The sequence below is a fragment of the Monodon monoceros genome, unplaced genomic scaffold (genome assembly GCF_005190385.1).
Source record: "Monodon monoceros isolate NGI ecotype Baffin Bay Population unplaced genomic scaffold, NGI_Narwhal_1 Super_Scaffold_20, whole genome shotgun sequence".
Taxonomy (NCBI): Eukaryota; Metazoa; Chordata; class Mammalia; order Artiodactyla; family Monodontidae; genus Monodon; species Monodon monoceros.
Window position 1 is genome coordinate 115,088,047 of NW_021703777.1, and position 22,334 is coordinate 115,110,380.

The window sequence follows — 22,334 nt, forward strand, 5'->3', positions numbered from 1 at the left end:
ACAGAAGTAGAGTTAGTCTAAGAAGATCATTTTCAAAACCACTTAAGTCACAGTTTTTTCCCTTAAGAAAAGATTTATTTTTCTCTCGACGTGATTCTTAAATCCCAAATAAAATAAAGAACAGCCTTATGTGCTTTTTGACCAGGGCTCTGGTTCCATTTCTCTACTAGTGTCTAAGTTTCACCCCACTGGGTCTGGGATTTAATTGCATCCTCTTTGCAAGCTACTAAGTTACCCTGTTACTGTTTCATGGATGCTGAAAGCAGATGTGAGACTCTTGGGTAGAGACAAAGAGCTTTATTACTCAGGGTGCAGCAAGCAGCATGAACATCAGCGTGTTTACACTGGTTACCCTTGCCTCAGACTCCACAGCGTTGACATGATATGACCCAGATGGATGCTACACACACAGTGGGTTTGCATAACAGCTAAGGAATGCTAAAGTTAATGAGTCCATTGCTTTTATTTTGTTTTTGGCTAACAATCAGCTAACAAACTTGCTCCTTGTCCCAGGTTGAGAAATTACCACATTTCTCAATATTGCTTGATGCAAACACAACCCTGAGAAATAGCTCAGGAAAAGAAGCATTAGGATCTTGAATTCTGACACCCCTAGAAAGACATATAGGAGGCTAGACACCCATGGAGGACTCTCCCACTACCACCTTGTGGCGGTTTCATCCTTACACTGGCTTCCCCCACTGCTATCAATATCCATGGGGGGAGGATATTGCCCCTGACAGCTACCTGGAAAAGTCTTGAGCTTCCCTGTGGCTGGACCTTATACAAACTAATCACTGGAACCAGAGGAATGTCCTTGACTTAGGCCTCGGTTTGTACCCATTCCTGAACTAATCTCTGTGCTAAGGAGGAAAAATCACTCTGATTACTTAGATCATCCATGCTGCTGGGGTGGGAAGATCAATTTTACCTACTTAATAGCTACCAGTGGGGTTTCCCTGGTGGCACAGTGGTTAAGAATCTGCCTGCCAATGCAAGGGACACGGGTTCAAGTCCTGGTCCAGGAAGATCCCACATGCCGTGGAACAACTAAGCCCGTGCGCCACAACTACTGAGCCTGCGCTCTAGAGCCTGCGAGCCACAACTACTGAAGCCCGCGCGCCTAGAGCCCATGCTCCGCAACAAGAAAAGTCACTGCAATGAGAAGCCTGTGCACCACGACCAAGAGTAGCCCCCGCTCACGGCAACTAGAGAAAGCCGGTGCGCAGCAACAAAGACCCAACGCAGCCAAAAATTAAAAAAAAAAAAAAAAAGCTACCAATGGGGAAGAGGCAAAATGTGAGGAGGCAACAATTACCTACCTCACATGGTCTCTAAGTTGTATAATTCAAAACTTTTGCTCTATTTCAGGTTTTTCCAAGTCAAATGAAGTGGAGAGAAAGAAAACTCTTTGGCTCTGTTTTCTATGCCTTTACTCTGGGAAATCCTATCTATTTTTTCATTGTACTCATATTAGTGGATCATCAGTTAAGGGTCAAGAACTGTATTAGGGGCTTCCCTGGTGGCGCAGTGGTTGAGAGTCTGCCTGCCAATGCAGGGGACACGGGTTCGAGTCCTGGCCTGGGAAGATCCCACATGCCGCGGAGCAACTAGGCCCGTGAGCCACAACTACCGAGCCTGCGCATCTGGAGCCTGTGCTCCGCAACAAGAGAGGCCACGATAGTGAGAGGCCCGCACACCACGATGAAGAGTGGCCCCCGCTTGCCGCAACTAGAGAAAGCCCTCGCACAGAAACGAGGACCCAACACAGCCAAAAAAATAAATAAAAAAAAAAAAAAAAAAAAGAACTGTATTAGACTTGGGGATACAATTCTCAAAAAGTCAGAAATGACCCCTAAACTCACAGGCAAATAATCTAGTGAAGGATTCATTTTAAGAGACCATTAGGATGAGAGGGAAAAATACAGAGTGATGGTAGCACACAGAAGGAGCGCCTCACCTGGACATTGAAAGGGAAGGTTAGGAAAAGCTTCCTGGAGAATATGATAACTAAATCCGAAGCCAGAAGGATGAGCAGGAATTATCAGGTGAACTGTGTGTGGGCGAGGACTAGATAGCTTGGAAGAATGCCTTTGCAGATGGAAAAACAAAGCAAGTTAGAGAAACTAAATGTAGTTCTGTTTGTCTGAATCATAAAATTCAAGGTGAGAGATGAGGTGGGAGAAGTGAGGAGTGGGAGGGAGAAAATGTTATCTATGTAAAGGAGCTTTGACTTTTCTGAGAAACGTTGAAGCCTTTCAACAGAGAGAAAACAAGGTAGATACTGCATTTCAGGCATTTTACACCGGCTATTAGAGTGAAAAGTGAATTGAGGGTAGAAACGAGGCTGGGACAGAGAGATTAGTTAGGAGACTGTTGCAATCCAGCACAGAGATAGAAGTAATCATACCAGTGAAAATGGGATGAAGGGGCAAATTTGCCATCTATTTAGAAGTTGGATCCATAGGTCTTAATAAGTAATTGGAAGCATGAGATGAGCATAAGGAAAAACATAAGGCCTGGAGATAGGATAGCAATAAGAACAGATTTTTTTTTTTTTGGTTAAAAATGGCACATTAACATTTCTGCCCCAAAGGGGGAGGCACTTTTCCTTTTTTAAAATAATAAATTATTTTATTTTATTTTTGGCTGCGTTGGGTCTTTGTTGCTGGCACGGGCTTTCTCTAGTTTCGGTGAGCGGGGGCTACTCTTCATTGCAGTGCTAGGGCTTCTCACTGCAGTGGCTTCTCTTGTTTTGGACCACGGGCTCCAGGCGCACGGGCTCCAGTAGTTGTGGTGCACAGGCCCAGCTGTTCCGTCGCACGTGGGATCCCTCTGAACCAGGGTTCGAACCCATGTCCCCTGCGTTGGCAGGTGGATTCCTAACCACTGCGCCACCAGGGAAGCCCTGAACAGATATTTTTAATTCAGACAGCAAAGGTTCAGATCCTGACTCTACACTTAGCATCCAAGCCTGAGTTAATTACCAGCAAAAGGGAGACACTGATAACTACCTAGCATGGCTGCTTTGAGGATAAATATACAAAGAAATATTATAAAATACTATATGGCAAGTTCCTAACACAGAATAAATCTCTAATAAAGTATAGCAATATATCAGTTCCTGTTTCACTGTCTGAAAGAACTGGTTGGATGGAGAAGCTATTCATTGAGTGCAGCAGTCAGGAGTGTGCTGGCTGCAAGTAACAATAAACTAGACCTACAGCAGTTTAAAGAAGTATGGGTTATTTTTCTTGCACAATAAGAGAACTGGAGGTGGATAGCTATTGGCATTAATTAAGTCGGAAACTGGAGTCTTTGCTGTTATTCTTGGTTTTACCTCATGGTCACAATATGGCTGCCCCAGTTCTAGTCTCCAGTGTCACATTTACATTTAAGTCAGGGTTGAAGGGAACCATGCATAAGAGAAAGGTAATGGGTTAGTCCATTTTCCTGAGATGCGGAACATAGGAGGAGAAGACAGAAGTTTGGGAAGAAATAATGAACTTGATTTTGAATATATTGAGTTTTAGGTGTCTTGATATATTCACATAGAAAGAGATATAATGGGCAGTTAGATATACTGGCCTGGAGTTAACGAAAGATGTCTGGGATTGAAGGGGGAAGTTAAATTCTGTGGGGTGAACGAGGGAACACGTAGAAAGGGTCTACAGTGAGAAAAGGTGAGGTCCAGGACACAGCCCTGGTACAGAACACCAACATTTAATGGATGAGTAGAGGCCAAGAACTGCCAAAGGCAAGAGTGGTTGGAGAGGCAGGAGCAGAGCCAAGAGCATGCTGTGTCCTGGAAGCCTAAGAGAGAAAACAATTAAGGGGGACATGGTCAATAATATTAAGGGCTACACAAAAGCAAGAAGGTCATAAGTGACCTTGCTGAGAGCTTTTCCTTTTGTGGGGACAGAAGCTAGACTGGAGTGGATGAGGAGTGGAAGGGACAGGAGAAAGCAGAACGAACAAATGTAAAAAGTTCTTTTCTTTTTCTTTTGTTCTCAGAGTTCATATTTTAGGATGTCACTTGTAAAATTCTTTTTTTCAAAGAAAGATTTTTGGTAAAGTCAATTCACCTCTCTGAAGAGAAGAAAACTTGGGATGAGAATCTGGTCTTCATGACCTTCAAAAGGTCTCTTCTGGAGCCACCAGTCTCTGATTACATGGTCTTTCTTACTCCAGTGATGAGGCACAAATAAAATCATGGACACATTTGGGTTCTGGGAGTAGGGCTGCGTAAATGTTCCTTGTATGATGCTTCCTAGTACTGAAACAGGCAGAGTCTGGAAGTCACTGGTCTGGTGCCACATGTAACACAAACTAACTTTCCCAGGCTCTTCTTTATTTAGTGTGTTTTTATGTGGATGAATGTCATGGAAAATAAAAGTATTATGGGAAAATAAAAATGTTCCATTTGTGCAATTTTGGGTAGGTCATATTCAGATTTAAAACGTTAAACTATTTTGGGCCACATATAAAATCAACTTTTATATTGGACCACCCAGACTCAGAACACTAGATGAAAGACTAAAAATAAGAAACTTGTTGGTGACATCGTATTCAGTTGGCTGACTATTCAGGTTTAAGAAGTTTCCTTCCTGTTGAAGAAGGAAGAAAATGAAACGCTTATTTAAATTTAAAATACTCCAAACCAGGCAATAGATGTAGTTATAAAAATGTAGCTTCCAGGGGGAAATAGTCTCTCCCTCTCTCTTTCTATCTGTCTCTCTTCTCCTTCTTCTGAACTATATAAGCACCAGTTCAGAAAAGCACTTTTCAGAGTACAAGGTTTTTGTCTTTTAAAAATGAATGTTTCGCTTTCTTTTATTTCCTGCAGATTAGTTCTGCAGGCTACAGACAGCAAAAGCTAAGAAAAATAATAATTTAACCCACTTAAACTTCTTTTTGTCTGTTTCAATCATCAATGTGGTAATTCTCAAAACATTTGAGAGAATCTAATCCTCTAGTAGTTCACTTCTCAGAGCTCATGTTTTAGGATGTCACTTGCGGCTTGGAGATTAAAACCTTCATCTGTCCTCTACTATTTATAGAATTATTCAATAAAAGTTTTCCTATTATCCTTTCTTTTAAGGGTTGGGTTCTCTCGTTAGAGCTAGAGAACTTTTGTTCCCCTCCCCGCCCCGCATCTTGCCCCAAATGGGGGACCTTCTCCTCTGTGTGAGGCTCTTTCCGTTCCTGAAGGTGGGCTGAGCAAAGGAGCGTGACGCAAGAGCGGGCTGTGTGCTTGATGCCTCTAGCGCCTCTGCCGCCTTGTGAAGGATCCCATTAGCAGCGCAAATTCGAAGCGGCGGCCGGGGCAGCAGCGGCTGCTGCGGCGGAGGCTCTGCGAGCCCCAGTCCTGCCTCCCTAGCGGGAGCCCGAAGCTCACGGCATAGCCTCAACCGCACCCAGGCTTCGTCTGTCTTTTCAAGCTCTTCATGTTACCCAGCTAAAAGAAGAAAATGGGCACCGGGGATTTTATCTGCATTTCCATGACCGGAGGGGCGCCCTGGGGGTTCAGATTGCAAGGTGGCAAGGAGCAGCAGCAGCCCTTACAAGTTGCTAAGGTAGGACCATCGAGGATGGGTTATCACGGTTCTGGGCTGGGAAGGAAGGAATGAAAGCAACCTGTTGATGGTTTTTCAAGTTCTGATCCAGTAGTCTCTATATTAGTTTGATTTTGATGCTGACATTGAATCTTTCTAGGGTGTGGGTTTTTTTGTTTTGTTTTTACCAAAGAAACTTTGGAGAGTAACATATAGCACATATGTAATTAATCAGCCATTAATGGGGAAGAAAGCGTGCCATATTTTATTAGCTGAACAAAAGCCTACGTAATTAGCTTCTTCTCCGGCATCCAGCAAGACACTTGGGGACGTTTCTTCTAGGCAATATTAGAATCTGCAGTTGTTATTGTTTCATGTCACTTTCCTTGGCTCTGGCTGAGGAGAAGTGCTCAGCTCAGCATAACCAATTGGCTTGGCTATTTTGGGGCCTCATAAAGTATTGGTAATGACATTTATTATACAGCATTTATGAGAAGCCCAATTTGGGGCAATAATTTTTAAAAAATATGATGAAGATGCCATAAAATCTATTTGAAAGAATACTCTTTTAAGGATTTGGCTAATAAATGCAAAAATCCAAGTACTCTGTTCTATCATGTGCATTCGTCTGGTTAGGTGGTCAAAATAAAATTCAAAGACACTGGAAATATATTTTAAGTACTTAGAGGTAACTTTGAAATGCATCTAATAGTGATTTAAAATATTTTAGATGTTTGTGTTTCCATTAGACTGCTTTTTTTTCTTAGCTCAATATGCTTACCAATTTGCTTGAGGGGATCTGACATTGTCTAATTGTGATTCAGCTAAAACAAATTTTTAAATACATGAAAATAAGCAGACTTTCACCTGATTGTAATATTAAATTGAAGTACTATAGGAAAGAACATGTTTGATTAATTTCCTGTTTTATACTTACATTAAAAATGTATCTAGATCCTTATGAAATATATGGACCACTGGCCTTTGTAGTTATTCTTCTTTCCCTTTGGCTTTTTTTTTTTTTTCTTAATGTTCACTGTGAAAAAAGGAGTTTCTTTGAAATTTTCTGCACCCAGGCTTCCATAGGAAAATCCTTTCATAATGCGATGGTGGAATCCTGCCACCTAGTGAAAATTTCAAACATCAGGAATGAAGCATGAAACAGGAGAAAGCAGAAATTTTTAGAACTGAAAAGTTCCTCAGATTCCCACTTCAACCCGCTAATTTTAGATGAGGAAAGAACCCTGAGAGGTTAAGTAACTTGCCTCTGGTTTTTGGTCTTCGGCTTGGAACTGGCAGAGTGATTAAAGGGTACAGAAAGGTGGTTGGTTTCACTGTGTTTCTTTAGGAGTCAATGGCAGCCAACATCAGACAAAATATTAATGTCTAATTCAGCGTATACAGAATTCATGAGACTGAAGTGGATTTGTCCCGGGTCTAGAATAGCCGTTGGCTGGCTCCCGTTACTGAGATTTGGGTCCTAATTCCAGCTCTGATCTAACTTGCAGCCGGGCCTGAGACAGATCACCCTTCCTGATTCATCTGATGTGTGTGTCTTTGGGTGTGTGTGCAGAGGGAGAGAGAGACAAAGATTTTGAGTGGGGTGGGAAAAGGAGAGAAGTATGGTGGAAACCGGACTCTACCATTAGTGAGGTTCTATGTTGCTCGAGTTTTCTACAGCCCTATTAGTGTACAGTTTTAGAATCATTTGCCTACCAGTTAAAATGTGGGGACAGGAGTGGCTAGAAGCTGTAATTCCTGGTGGCTCTTTCATAGCCAGACCTACAGAATAGGATGGGTTCTCCCGACTTCTTGATGTGATTATTTCAAAGTGGAACCACTGTGTGATTTTTTGAAGAACTGAAGCAAATTGCTAGTGAAGGGTGTTTTGGAGGTGCTCCTCTGCTGATAGCATCTCTATTACCAGGATTCAAAGAGGCTATTAGTCTGTATGAGGATCAAGAAATTTAGTCCTGCTCTCCCCCTATCTCTCCTAAAATACCCAGGAAATATATTTTTGGTTTTAAAAAGATCATTATATTAAAGCATCAGGATGTTTGCTTTAATTTTTTAGTTTGTGTTGCTATAAAGTTACTGATTTTAAAATATTATGAAAGCACCTGGATGTTTGCCTTAATTATAGTGTGTGTGTGTGTGTGTGTGTGTGTGTGTAAAAGAGAGAGAGGGATAGAGAGAGAGAGAGAGAGACAATAATCTATAGTTTTTTCCCACACGTAAAAGTGACCAGAGAGCCTTCTAAAGAAGGTATAATTTCTAAATTTCTTTGGCAATGCCCACTTTTCTTGGTCTGGTTTTATATTTAATTAAAACTTATTATATTTAATTTCTTATTGCTAGCATTATTTGTTTCCAAAAACCCTTGGAACAAAGTGCTTGCCAATTTCTACGTTATCGAGGCCACGGCCTCACTGGAATCACTGTTTTTCACTCAAAACATTAAGTCAACTCAGTTCTATTAAAGGTCTCTCATTGAGATCAAGGTGAAGTGTGTGTTGCTTGGCATAGATTTTCTTCTTTTCCAAGGACTGGTTAAAACTTATTAGAGCCAATTTACCTCAAAGTAGGAGGATGAATAGAAAAGAGACAGAAAGGCTGAGTAGGGGATGGTTGCTGGCAAACAAAATGCCCACAGTTTTGAAGAACATGCAAAAGAATAGTTTGGAAACTGAAGAGATTATTTTCAAAAAAAAGAAATTTTCACACAGTGCTTAAATCATGCCCCTTAAAACGGGTATGCTACAAAGCTGCTCTTTAGATAACAACAAATTTTTGGCTCGTTGTAAATATCTAGTGTTTAGATTTTCAATAATTCTATATAGAATGAAAATCTAGCAAGCTGAAATAGCAAAAGAAAAACTAGTCTAATATTTTTAGAAAAAGAAAAAAAAGTAGTTCTAATATTATTAAGAATGATCAGAATTTAATAGCTTTATAATTCCCAGTAAATATCCTTCTAGTGACATGTTTAGTCATTTTTGAAAGATATTCAAATGTTTTTAGTACTTGGCTCGCTGGCTGAACTGTAGGTGAACCCCAACTTTTAAAGATCACTAACAGAAATATTAATAATAAAAATTTTCATTGACATTGAAGCTCAAGGCCGTAAAATTCTGCTTTGTTTTCAAGATAAATTGAATTTCTAAAAGGCCCTAAATAATAACATTGCCCTGGTTTTTAAATGTTTATATATCTTTTAGTTTCTGTTCTAAATACATGTGGTGAGAAGCAAACATTTCTAATACAGAGTCATAAAACAGTACTCTTGCAAGGTATATTTCCAAGACATCATCCACAGAAACAAATTTATTCAGACATAATTACAACATAAAACCCCATTGTGTCTGTGCAGATGTCCTTATGAAAAGTATGTTAGCACTTTTATTTTACAAAACTCTCTTATTTGGAACATCTACTTACATGGCTATGTCCCTGGACATACTCTTGGAAAATCACTTTGGAAAATCTCCACATAAAGAAATGGGGAGAAATTTTTGTTTTGCAAACAAATCTTATGAATGATTCAGAAATAACTCACATTTTGAGAATCAGGAACAAAAAATGTTTAGACTGTTTATTCTTTACATGTTTTAATGGTTAGAGATGGGGAACTTCCCTGGTGGTGCAGTGGTTAAGAATCCGCCTGCCAATGCAGGGTACACGGGTTCGAGCCCTGGTCCGGGAAGATGCCGCGGAGTAACTAAGCCCGTCGCGCCACAACTACTGAGCCTGCGCTCTAGAGCCCGTGAGCCACAACTACTTTAGCCTGCGTTCCTAGAGCCCGTGCTCGGCAACAAGATAAGCCACCACAATGAGAAGTAAAGGCACTGCAGCGAAGAGTAGCCCCCCTAGCCACAACTAGAGAAAGCCCGCACACAGCAACGAAGACCGAATGCAGCCAAAAATAAATAAATAAATTTATTTAAAATAAAGAAATGGAAGCTTTCTTCAAAAGTATAGACCACTATGGTACTTATTAAAATGAATTTTAATCCAGTTTCAAATAACTTTATTAAAATTTAGATGACAACTTACAATCATCCATTTTATGAGGCAAGGTGGACTTAATGATTCTCATCTATTATTGTATATCCTCTCTTTAAACGTTTGAATAAAAGTATTTAGGCAAAGCACATTCAAATACATAATTTATATCCCTTAGTGACATCAGTGAGGTATCTAAAATGTTTCAGATAGACTAATTCAAGAAACATAGCTATTTCTAAAGGGAAAAATAGGAAAGACTGTGATGTTTAAATATGTATATTTCAGGATAAATGCTCCTTACTACAAATGGAAACCTAGGAACATCTTTATTAGTAAATATGACTGATCACTTAATATTTATTGATTTTTTGAGCACTTTTTAGAAATTCTAAAAATAGCTATGCTTATAGAAATCCGTGCACACTAGCTAAATCTATTAAGCAGATGTTACATAAAATTTTTATTTTAGAATTGCATGTTTTAAGACAGATCACCTGTTGAAGGACAATGAGATAAAATAATGACTATGACTATGCACGAACCTTGCCATTATCTAGACATAGTCCATATGTAGCTCGCATTCATCAGGCCCTTGTCACATGCCAGGAAATGTTCCAGGTGCATCCCTGGTAGGATGTCTTCTTTGTCAGTGCAGTTGCTGGCCTGCCTAGTGCCTATGTGAACAGTGGGATGGGGGTAGGGAGAGGAAGGTGGGGGGAATAAAACTGGAGAAAGATGCAGGAGGGAAAAGGAGAGAGAAAAAGAGAAACAGAGAGAGAATGAATAGGAACCTGTCCATTTGGTAAGGCAAGGATCCTTGCATTTCCCGTGGATGAATGAATATCACAGAAAGTCATTGGCAGGACTTGAGCCATCTTGCTTGGCCTACCCAGAAAGGCCAAGCTCTTAGCCAGGGGCTGGCAGGAACAAGCTGGCATTGGGGGCTTGGAAGGGCTAGAGGAGTGCTGGACAGGAGCCCTATTTCCTGTGTTAGGGAACTATGCAGGGCAAAGCCCTCCAGGGCTCCTAGAAGGAACCACACAAGTGTCCCCACATTTGGACACCAGCTGCAGAGAGGACAGTGATGGCCACTCAACATTAACCAGAGAAGCACAAAAACCAAGAAAGAGAGAAATGCCACCTCATTCAGTTATGAATAAATAGATCTACCTTCCCCCTCCTTCTCCAGCCTTCCTTCCTGCCTTCAACCTGGGAGGAGTGGGTGGGAGGCTGGTAAAGGGCAGACAGCACTTTCCTCCTCTTGCCAAGCCCTGGAGCCACAAGCCAGCCACCGTGCTTAGGGAGAATTAGAGTTAGGTGTTAGATCAAAGCTGTAATCGGACTAGACCATTTTAATAACCAAAAGCCACCAGAAATGCATGGGATCTGACCAAAGTATTATTAAGGGAGGGATTTGGTTTTATAATAGTAGTCAAAAGCAGTTACTAAAAGAAATAAAATAGTTTCACATTTATAACAGAATGATAGGCACTCCTCAAAAACATCAGTTCCATCATACAGGTTCATATTATCAATCACACATACTTGATGTGTGTTAGATTGAAAACTTATCACCAACTCATATGACTTCCACTGATCATGTTGAAGCTATTGTTTCCAGGTAGAATGCATGAAAATCTGACTTTGAGCTTAATGAAATGTAAACTACTTCTTTTTCCTTTTCTTCTTCTTTTGTTGAATGTGAATCAGTACTTTATAACCTGGGATGCATTTCGTTATTAGGCAGATGCATACCTTTGGTTAAGTCTAAAGAGGTGTTTCTTGAACACCTATTTCTTGAACACCTATTAGAGGCTAGAACTCTCAAGTTAGAAGTACTCTGAACTTTTATTGGGTATTAAACTTTTATTGGGTATAAAGGTGATTGGTTTTTTTTTTTAATAAATTCATACTTCAAATTCCAAAAGTCAGTATGTAATATCATTGGGACATACACATTATACCTAACTGGATAATATTTGCATATTTTTCATGGTAATGGTTTTAAAGGACAGGTCAGCTTCCAAAATAATTTAGCTCCCTCTGTTAGTTAATGTATTCAGGAATATAAGCTAATTTATATATTTAGCTACAAATACTTCATTTGTTTATCCTACAATCGTCTTAGTGTGTTAACATATATTATCTCCTTTGATACTTGTGGGGTAGACAAAGTTTTATTATTCTCAGTTTATAGATGAAAAAAACTGATTCTGAAAAAAATTATTTGAAAAAAATCTTATATAAAACAGCCTTAAGTCAAATATAATTCTTTCCCTCTAGCAGGGGCATCATATCACTCTCTGCATCATCCTGGATAAGAGAACAGGATATCATTTAGTAATGCTGAACACTGCAGTGACTTCGATACAGAATTGTATCAGAATGTCACCAATCTAAGATTTGATCTTTAAAAGCGTTTGTAATGATTTCTTCTTTTAATGGGCCTGAGGGCCCGTTAGGGGTTTTTATAATCTTCCTGTAAGGATTACAGGAAACGCATCTCTGAGCTAACGTGCAATGAGAGACAAGACTGGAAAGGGAACTGGTTTACTTGTAAATAAACCTGAAAAATATATGGACTCCAAAATGTTTATTGTGTCTGTTCTAACAGATTCATGATGAAACCAAATGCCATGAGGTTTTTGTGAAAGGAAATGGAGAATTCCTGCATCAGCTTCATTAAATAATCTTAAAGTGTAAACAACTTCATGAAGTTAAAAGCTCATCTGAGAAACAGATATATAACATTTGCTCTTTGGGGAATATTTCATTGTTTGACCACCTCAGTGAGAACATATTTACAGTATTGAATTATCTTAGGCACTTAATTTTTCTGAATTATTTACCATTCTTTTCTTATTATTAAAAAGCAGAAATGGCCACATTCTCAACAAACTGTATCTTCAAAGTCTTTGTGAAATCCATTGGCATGTGGCAGATCATCAGCGATAATAGATATAGTTTTGTGTTATGACGGTCTGGATGTAGTTTTCCTTAACTTGTGTATAAATCTGGTGTGTTTCAGATAAAGTACTAAAAAATGTGGTGGATTTACTCTTTGAAACATTATAAATGAAAGATTGTGTCACTTGATTATGTAACAAATAGTTTTCCTATCCATTGGTTTTTGGTTTCTTATAATCTTACTCACCCAAGACTAGCTTTTCCACTTTTCTTTGGAAGCAGTGTGGGTACTGCACTGATAAAACAATGTAGTGGATGACTTTTCCTGAACAGAACTATGTGTTTGTGTTCTATCTGATCCTACTTAGGCAATACTCCTTCCTTTATCAAAACTTACCTGGCTTGAATTTCACCATTTTAGGACACAGATTATTTTTTCCAGAAGAAATCTATAATAATGTTCAGAGTATCATTTTCCTCCCAACATCTTATTGCCTTCTGGAGATAATTTTAAGAAACTCATATTAATGTTTACTGGGTGCTGGACAATTCTTTGATCACCTTTTAAATATAATGGAGAACCCTGTGAGGTTACCCCCGTTTAAGATCCCCATTACAGAGGCAGAAAGTGGTTAAGTGACTTCCTTGGGTCACACAGGTAGGTAGGGGCAGACCTGGGGTTCGCCCACTTTGACTCTGGGGTTTGTCTTCTAAGCTCCTACACACATTTTGGGGTTTAGTGTAGTTTGAACAGCCAGTTAAGAAGGGAAGAAAGACCTCAACAGACCATGGTGGAAAGATTTTTGTGGTCCCATAAACTACACCTACTTCTTCTGTTCTGACTTTAAGTATATTTTCACTAATTTAAATTAGTGTCAGATCACTATTTGAAACTTTTGTTTCTGGAACAAATAATTTAGGAAATGAAATAGAAACAGACTAGAAACTTTCATAATTCTGTCTTCTGAAAGATAGATTAAAAAATTTTTTTCTAATCAGATTTCCCATGTCTTCTTAACAAATATGACATGCTACTTTATTATTATTATTATTTGTTTTTGTCTTTGGCTGTGCTCTGCAGATTACGGGATCTTAGTTCCCTGACCAGGGATTGAACCCAGGCCATGGTAGTGAAAGTGCCAAGTCCCAACCACTGGACCACCAGGGAATTCCATGCTACTTTATTTTTTTATTTTGAATTTTATGTATTTTTTTATACAGCAGGTGCTTATTAGTTATCCATTTTATATATATTAGTGTATATATGCATGCTACTTTTTTTTGAAGCAAAAATTTTCTAGCAGTAGGACCATGTTTGAGAATTTTACCATGTAGCTTAAGACACATTAAAGGGGCATGAAACCAACGCACTGAGGTGGAAACTGGCGGTACTGAACTTACCTTCTCAGTAGCTCACTCACTTCCTGCTCGGTGTGTCTACTCCCACTCCTTCAGCTCAGGCCTTCACTAGCTGTCTCTTCGATAACTACCTTGGCCTTTTAACTGTCTCCCTGCTTTGGGTTTCACCTTCCTCAGGTTCATGATACAGAGAGCTGCCAGAGAGATTGTTCTAAATCACCTGTTAATACCACTTCTAAAAATACTTCAAAGTCTCCCCATCATATCATCAAAATAACCATAACATTAAAAAAAATCTCTGTACAATTAAGTGCTTTATGTATTATATCATTCACAGTAGGCTTAACTATCCTTTTTTTCACAGATGGGAAAACTGAGTCTTAGAGGAGTTAGGTGAATAACTAAGGTTGTAGAGCAGGTCCAGGCAGGCCTAGGACAGAGGCCAGTTGGACACCAAAGTGCATGCTCTGAACGACCCCCTGTACTCCCGATATCACTGCAACATGCTTTATAGATTCCAGTATATATTAAATGTGAGTTTTTATTCAATTAACCATATTGATGACATCCTGCAGCACTTTTGTCTTCCATTTATTTTGCTTCTCTCTTCAACTTAACTTGCCTACAAATAATGTGCTGAATGAATTTTATGTGAGGCGCTTCGTAACCTACCCTAGAATCTTTTCTTTGTTAATCCCTGTTAAGGCGGCTACTTCATCAGTGGTTTTATTTACATTTTTCCCATAAAACATTGATTTTTTTAAAAAATTAAAGAATTCATTTATTTTGAGAACTTATCTCCAGTATTTTTCTGTATCGGCTCTCCAAAGGAGTAGTTCTTCATCTATTTCAGTGTTGAAATAGAATCAAGAAAATACTGTAGGCTGGGATATACCAGAAACATATGTTCTTTTATTTAACTTTACAGCAAAACTCCTCCAACATGTAGGTTGGTCTAATATTATTTCTACCAATTTCCTGGTTTTTCTTTACATCTTCAACATTATTTGCTGATAAAAAAATATATCTCGGTTTGTTGCCATATTGTATTATTTTAACCATTTTAAAATGCATCCATGAGAAGCTTTCTAAACATTATCATTTGTTTTAATTCTGTAATGTTTTAAATCGAGTATTGCCTGACTTCAACCACTGTTAAAAAAAAAAAACAAAGCTGGAAGTTTTTCATGCTCTGGATGCTTGGTTATGAAATATCTTAGTCCTGACTACTTCATACTAACACTAGCTGATATCATAGAGCACAATAAGGCAAAGTTCCTCTCTGACAACAGTGGCTATAAATCCGTATTCCCAATAGTGTTCTTGGTAATTTTGAATACTTTACCTACCTGTCACACATGATTAACCAGTAATGGTGTTTAATCTCGCTACATGGCTGATGCAGAGTTTCTGAAGGAAGATACACCTTTTTCTCTTGTGCCTGAGATGTAGATGTGATCTTTGATCAATAGCTGCCTTTCAGGAATATTTTAAACTTGGGTCATTTTGTGAGGGTTAAAACTAGATAATAACATGGGAATTCATTTAATCAAGCACCGTAAAACATAATGTATTGCAAGACAATGAACATATGAGGAAGCCTCTTTCCCATCTGCCGTGTTAGGAGCCCCTGTCCCCTGTTCGGTGGCGTCACCTCAAGTACTATATGAAACTCATAACTATCTGGACCAGACTGGACCAGGGTACCAGTGTCAATCCATATATGAAAGTAGATTAAACATTAGTTAGAGCTCCTCCTCATTTTTTAGTTGGAAATGAAAGTCCATGGGAGTTCCAGTTGGCTTGGCATATAGTGGGGGAAGCCTTCCAGGCATAGGGCACTACAAGTACAAGAGCCCTGGGACAGAGGCATGCTTGGCACATTCAAGGAACTGTGAAGACGCCAGTGTAGCTGGCACACATTTCCATGAGGAATCGCTATAAGAAGTCCAGTTTTTCACAGTGATAAATATGAAAAACTCTCCTGGGAACCCTGACCATGCCGTTATGTTCCCATCATTAGATGATTAACATACTGGTCCTAGAGGATGACTTTGAGCTGTTTTCTTCATAGTTCCTCTTCATCCATTTCAGTTTTTCATAATGTAACAGCCTACTGGCCGGTCTTTAGAGCACTTTATTTAAATGAATTATTACTACCACTTCTTATGTAGATGTTTGGTTAAAAATTCTATTAACCTTTCCTCTTCCTCTGACATTGATTCTCCCAGTGAGAGAAGAAGAATTTAAGGAGTGTCAAATAGAATTTGATACATAGATCCTGTTTATTTTGACTTCAGTGTCAGACCTAGAGCAAAGAATTTTATTATATTTTCTAGTTTGTCTTAATTTCATTTCTCCTTCAAAAAAGAGATGATCTTGTTTAGATATTATTTGGAAACTGACCCATTGAAAGGATACGAGCATTTTAATGCTGGCTACCACTTACCGTGTAGGTTTAAACACATTTTTCTGAGCCTCAGTTTCCTTATCTGTAAAATAGCATATTATGTAATGGAATTGCTGTTTTTATAGATTAAAAATGTCACCAGTTTTACAGGTGAGGAATCTGAGATCCAAGGAATCAGTTAATAATATGTCTTGTGATACTTTTAAAAGATTGTATATTGAGATAATACTTGACACAGAGTAATCATGCAGTAAAGGAGTCTGCCGTTGTTATTATTTTAATTAGAGGAGGAAGTAACTGTCTTCTACACAAATTTATTTTCTTCAGAAATTAAGAAAAGTGGTAATCCGATCTCTTGTACTCCAGATATCAAATGAAAGTTAAGAGCACAAAAGCTAAATAAACTATTTGTGATGATTCTTTTACCCAGGGCAATTTTTCATTGTTGATAAAATGCAACATTTCACAAAATGTTTGTAAGTATTAATTACAAATCAAGATTTCTTTGTTATGCAGTTTAATCAGCTTGAGGCAGTAAACCCTTAAGTTATACATTTTACAAGGCCAAATAAAATGATTGTCCTGCTTAAAAATAGTACAGTTTTTTTTTATTGGAGTATAGTTGATTTACAGTGTTGTGTTGATTTCTTCTGAGTACAGATTTTTAAAAGGAAAATACCTCAAGGCATGAAGAATTATTTGCCTATATTTATGTTGAGCTCTGTTTAGAGCAAGTAAACTCTGACTCTTTCAATCATATTAGTCTCTGGGCTTCAGTTCTCTCATTTATAAAATGGGGATAGTGTTAGCACCTAGCTCCAAGGATTGTTCTCAGGGTTAGAAATTGAGCATGTAAATTACTTAACACACAGGAGACATTCAAGGGTTTTTAAAAATTACTGCTATCACATTTGTGGTTATTCTAATTTTATTTAACCAACCTTTATAAAATTGAAGGGTTATCTGCTGTCTTCCTTGCAATGCCTTTTGAGATCCGGATCTCAGTATCATAAGAAGGGCTTCTGCAGTCCTCAGGATCTCTCCCTGTGAGATGGCATGTAATGGTTTCAGAATGTGGCCTTATGTTCACTCAGTAAGCCATCGTCCTTTCATTGGAAACAGCATATGGAAATCATCACAAAGAGAAGGAATCATTTCACGTGCTTTGAAAATATAAAAGAAAAATAAATTGTCCCTGGTAAGTAAATATAGGATGCTGATCTCTGAATAGTCAGGAAAACTCTGTGCCAGGGCCTTTGGGGAAGGCTAATGAGCATTTCAGTCCCTCCTCCCAACCCCCCACTCTTGTCTTCTAAATTAGAAGTTGTTACTATATAAGGCTGCTTTTTCTAAGTAAATGATAGTAGTTAAACTCTGTGTATTTTTAGCTTTTCAAACAGTGGAAAGTTATTTTCATCAGTCAAGATCAAGCTAAAATGAAAAAGTTTGTGAAAGGCTTAGGCCTTGGGAGTCAGGTACTACCATAGCAGTCACCTTTATTTTTATTTCTTTCATGAAAAACATAACATTTTCCATTGGATGGTGCTCAGCATGACAGATATTAGATTGAATTGTGTAAATATTACATTACATGTATGGCCTGCTGCAGGGAGTCAAAACGCAGTGACCCATTTTCAGGTCTCCAATCTTTTGGCCGCCTGCCTGCCAGATGGGAAAATGTTGATCAGAACAGTTTCATCCTGAGGCAGAGCTGCAATCTGGGAGAGAAAGCTCATCGCTGTCTGCTTCTTCTGTGCCAAAATGACCATGTAGCTTCATGTTGAGTGAGTTACCAAGGGTTTCCTTCAGCTGCAGGCGCAGGACTGAGAGTAGACACAAATTCAATTAAGGATCCCATTATGATGTCTACCATTCTGTTTTTTATTACCCTCAACTTCTCTTACCCTCTGTTTCTTTTTCTTATTTGAGAAGGAAAATTCCTTCTTCTCTGTCTTCACTGCCCCCATTCTCTTAATTCTCATTCTTTATCTATAAAGAATCTCTCTATTCTTTTTATGCCTCTCTTTCCCCCTATAGCTTCCTAAGCAAGACACCTAATCTGATGTTGCCTTATCTGCAGAAGAAAAAAGGAATGATATCATGCGCGCGCGCGCGTGTGTGTGTGTGTGTGTGTGTGTGTGTGTGTGTGAGAGAGAGAGAGAGAGAGAGAGAGAGAGAGAGAAAGTTCTGCATACATCTCTCTTTCTTAATTGATTTTCATGGAAAGATAAAAACATGCTGGATTTTTTGATTCAGAGCTGAGATGAACAAGTATGGAGAATTACTTTCCAGGAGTGTGTTTCCACAGTCCAGGCCTTCTCTCATAGAAACTCCTTTTCAAGGTTTTTAAGGCCCTTTGCCTCCTATCACTGTCTCTGGTCTGAGCAGCTTGCTTCTTCCGGGGAGGCTGTTCTCATTTTCTCCTGAACTTGACATGTTAATTCTTCTCCCAGGTCTCTATGACTTTGCCCATGATCTTCTCTGCAATGGAATGTTTATATTTATTTCTCCCAGGCACACAGTAGGTATGCAATAAAGACGATTATTTTTTAATTGACTGATTAATAATGATTCTCCTTTTTAATTTAGTAAGGGATAAAATTGCATTCAGTTGAAAGCAAGTACACGTTGTTTGAGGAAGTTCATAAATTTTATCAGAAGCTTGAAGGATAAATGTTTTGAATGATAAGGATAAATGAGTGGTTCAGAATCTGTATCAAAGGCAAGTAGGAGCCAGAACATGATTCTGCCACAGGATTAAAGAAGAGGGTAAAGGGCAGGGAGAAGGGGACTGGGATGGCAGGGTAGCACAGCATGAAACAAGGGCATTCTTCCTTTAGAAGTACTCACACTGTGGTCAAACCACGGCTCTTACTCAGGCCCCAGGCTCCTGGAGCTAGGGTAGCAAAGAGTGACTTCAGACCACAGTATGCCTTCCTATTTTGTACTTAGCAAACAAATATTATTGTTTTGGTAGAGCTAAAGGCTATGATAAAGAAGCTTCTTTCTCATTGGTATTTCTAGTTTAAAAATTTGCATCTTCCACACTTATATTGTCACCTTACTCTTTGAAAGCAGGAGCCTAGCTCTTGGCATCTTCTAAAACAGTGCTCTTCAAGGTGAATGACATACACATATGTGTAACTAGGTACTTAAGCCATATTCTTATTAAAACGTTGTTGAATAAATGAATGAATGAGTAAATGTATATCTTCTATTCTTTAGTGTGAGAATGGCAACTACTGAAAAGCCTGATTATGCTGAAGCTTTACCTGATGCATTTTTAATGAGCAATTTGTTTAAAGGGTAATTAGAAGAGTGATATATATGCTTTATATGTCTGTGTGTTCCTATTTTTATTTGATATTATGTAGTTACCAGATGCCAATTCAAGAGGTTCAGTGAAAAGACCATTGATTGGACTGGAAATCAGGAGGCCTGAATTTTAGGCATTGGTCTAACTTGACTTTACTCTGTGACCTTAACTAAAATTGTCTGACTCAATTTCTCTATTTATAAAAGGAAAGATTTAGAATATGTAATTTTAAGGTTCCTTTTAGCTAGGGTCTATTTTAAATCAAGAAGATAAAAGATGAGGGACTTCCCTGGTGGCGCAGTGGTTAAGAATCCGCCTGCCAACGCAGGTGACACAGGTTCGATCCCTGGTCCAGGAAGATCCCACATGCTGCGGAGCAGCTAAGTCCATGTGCCACAACTACTGAGCCTGCGCTCTAGAGCCCACAAGCCACAACTACTGAAGCCTGCACGCCTAGAGCCCGTGCTCTGCAACAAGAGAAGCCACCGCAATGAGAAGCCTGTTCACTGCAATGAAGAGTAGCCCCCACTCTCTGCAACTAGAGAAAGCCTGCATGCATCAACGAAGACGCAATGCAGCCAAAAATAAATAAATAAATTTTTATTTAAAGAAAGGTAAAAGATGAAAGAAAACACCCATGAATGGTCATATTTTCTCTGTTAACTTGAAAAATAAAGCAGTATTTTCTGGAAGGGCATTTCTTTATACAGCATTTTTATCGGACTTTAATTCTCATTTCTCCAAACCATAATTTGCAGGACGTATATGTAATAAATAAATAAATAAATAAATAAATGAGTAAAACAAAAACTCTCAAAATGGTATCAATTTAATGTGCTTTTTGGCTAGATTTTACTTTTTTAATGCTTAAAATTGTACTGCAGTGAATTACTACTGAATTCAGCATTTTCTGATTTCTTTTTTTGGTAAATGCTTTATTCTTTCCTTATTATTTTTCTAAATAAAGAGGTAGTTCCCTAGCATACACAAATGTAATCAACATGTTTTTAAAATATCATTAAGAATTCATGGATTTAAATACAATTGATGTTTTTATAAATCTAACTTATTTACTCAAACTCTGGATCTGACATGATTTACAGCCTTTAAGCTTTGTTTTCCTTACCCTACTTAGAAACCCCAGAGAGACGGTGGATAGAGATTATCTCATAGATTAAAACCACTCATTCTGACCTACCTGTTCACTTATACAACAAATTTTAATTTGACGGAGAAGAGGGAAAGTGCTTGATATTCTTCATTTATTCTTTAAACGCCTCTCATTTGTGTAAAATGTGTCAAAGAGAAAAAGGAGATAGTCCTTGGTAAACTTGCACTGGATTAGTTTAGTTCCACATCTTGAAGTGCAGTATTTTGAATCAAATCATGGTTCTTCCTCACAAATGGATTAAAGCCTATCTTTAAAAAAATAGCTAGAACTGAAAATGGCTTTTATTTTTGGATTATAAAAAATGACACACTGTCATTGTAAAAAAATTCAATTACAGAAAAGGATAAAAATAAAGTAAAAATCATACCATCCAGAAATAACACGTTATTAACATTTTGGTGAATGAATCCTCAGTCCCCTCTCTGCACACACAGCAACTTACAGTCACACTTACATTCAACCCCATGTAAAAAGAATGGAACTAAATGTGCTTTCTTATTAAACACACAACATGAGCATCTTTCTGTGTCAGTGAATCCTGATTTAAATCATCTCCTTAATGACTGTATAGAATTACATCGTATGGATTGACCATACTTTATATAATCCATTCCCTATTAAACATATAAGTTATTTATAATTTTTCACCATTACAAATAGTGTTCATATGAATACTTTTGTATATATAAAATATATCTGTGTGCTTATCTGATCATTCCTATAGAATTAATCCCTAAAAGTAGTCTGAGAGTATGCTGTATTTTTTTAGTGAAAATGAAGAGTATCTGAATTAATTTCAGGCCAACTGTTATATGCAAAGAGATATTTTCTTATCATGTACATGTCACTCATTATTATGCTAGTCAGTATAATTCTCTTTGGCTGATAAAATAAGTAAATGTCAAGATCACATAATCTAGGTAACATACTTTCATTCTGAAACATTTAAAAATATTGATAGTGATTTGTAACTTTTAAAAATGTCTTGAAAGAAAAATTGAGAGAAAAAATTCCCACATGTTGCAGTTCCATTAAATTTCCAGATTGTTTCAAGATAAAAATTTTGTATAAAGATGATCAGTGTCTTAAAAGTAAGGGACAAGGAGGTATTAATGCCTAGGGAATCAGAGTTTGCAGCTTTCCATGGAATTATCAAGATGGCATAGCAGATAAATCAGAATTTTAAAAACTTATCTTAAAGAAATAATTAAACTCTGATATCTCTCTTTTGAAAGACGTGAAAATAGGTTGTATACATGATAAAGCCACATACAAAAGTATTGTTATAAATATCATTGTAGTATTGTTTTCTTAGAGTCACAGGGTCAGTTTCAAGAGGAGCCTTCCTTGTAGGAAACACATCATTGAAATTTAGGTCTTAGAATTCTTTTTTTTTTTTGGTTTTAATTTATTAAAAGTATTGCAAAACCGGTGTTTAGTTTTTATTATAGTTTATATAATTTTGTTTTAATATAATTAAAAGTCCCTAACTTGTCTGATACATAATATAAAAGATCATACCTACAGAATATGAAGCGTGGAGGAATGACAACCTCTGGTTTACTGTTCAGTTCGCTGGTGCTGCAGAAGGGGTCTTAGACAGACCCAGCA

The 22,334-nt window shown here is 38.0% G+C and overlaps 1 protein-coding gene and 2 long non-coding RNA genes across 9 annotated transcripts in view; 1 reads left to right on the top strand and 2 right to left on the bottom strand.

The window, feature by feature from the left end:
* Positions 1–5,146: 5,146 nt before the first annotated feature.
* SYNPO2 (synaptopodin 2) overlaps positions 5,147–22,334 on the top strand; it is a 169,525-nt gene continuing 152,337 nt past the window's right edge. For all 4 annotated transcript variants that reach the window (XM_029235195.1, XM_029235196.1, XM_029235197.1 and 1 more), the window contains exon 1: positions 5,147–5,576. In XM_029235195.1, coding sequence (XP_029091028.1) covers positions 5,472–5,576 — 105 coding nt within the window. In that variant the 5' untranslated portion in view covers positions 5,147–5,471. The remainder of the gene's footprint in view (positions 5,577–22,334) is intronic.
* On the bottom strand, positions 6,561–11,383 carry LOC114902713. Its single transcript, XR_003795589.1, has 2 exons — positions 10,103–11,383; positions 6,561–6,679 (listed from the first exon to the last, which is right to left on the bottom strand). It is a non-coding gene; the product is annotated as an uncharacterized LOC114902713 (long non-coding RNA).
* The window catches only part of LOC114902712, a 114,532-nt gene continuing 106,076 nt past the window's right edge, over positions 13,879–22,334 (bottom strand). For all 4 annotated transcript variants that reach the window (XR_003795587.1, XR_003795588.1, XR_003795586.1 and 1 more), the window contains 2 exons: positions 17,178–18,059; positions 13,879–14,020 (listed from right to left, as the gene is read on the bottom strand). This is a non-coding gene — a long non-coding RNA (uncharacterized LOC114902712). The remainder of the gene's footprint in view (positions 14,021–17,177; positions 18,060–22,334) is intronic.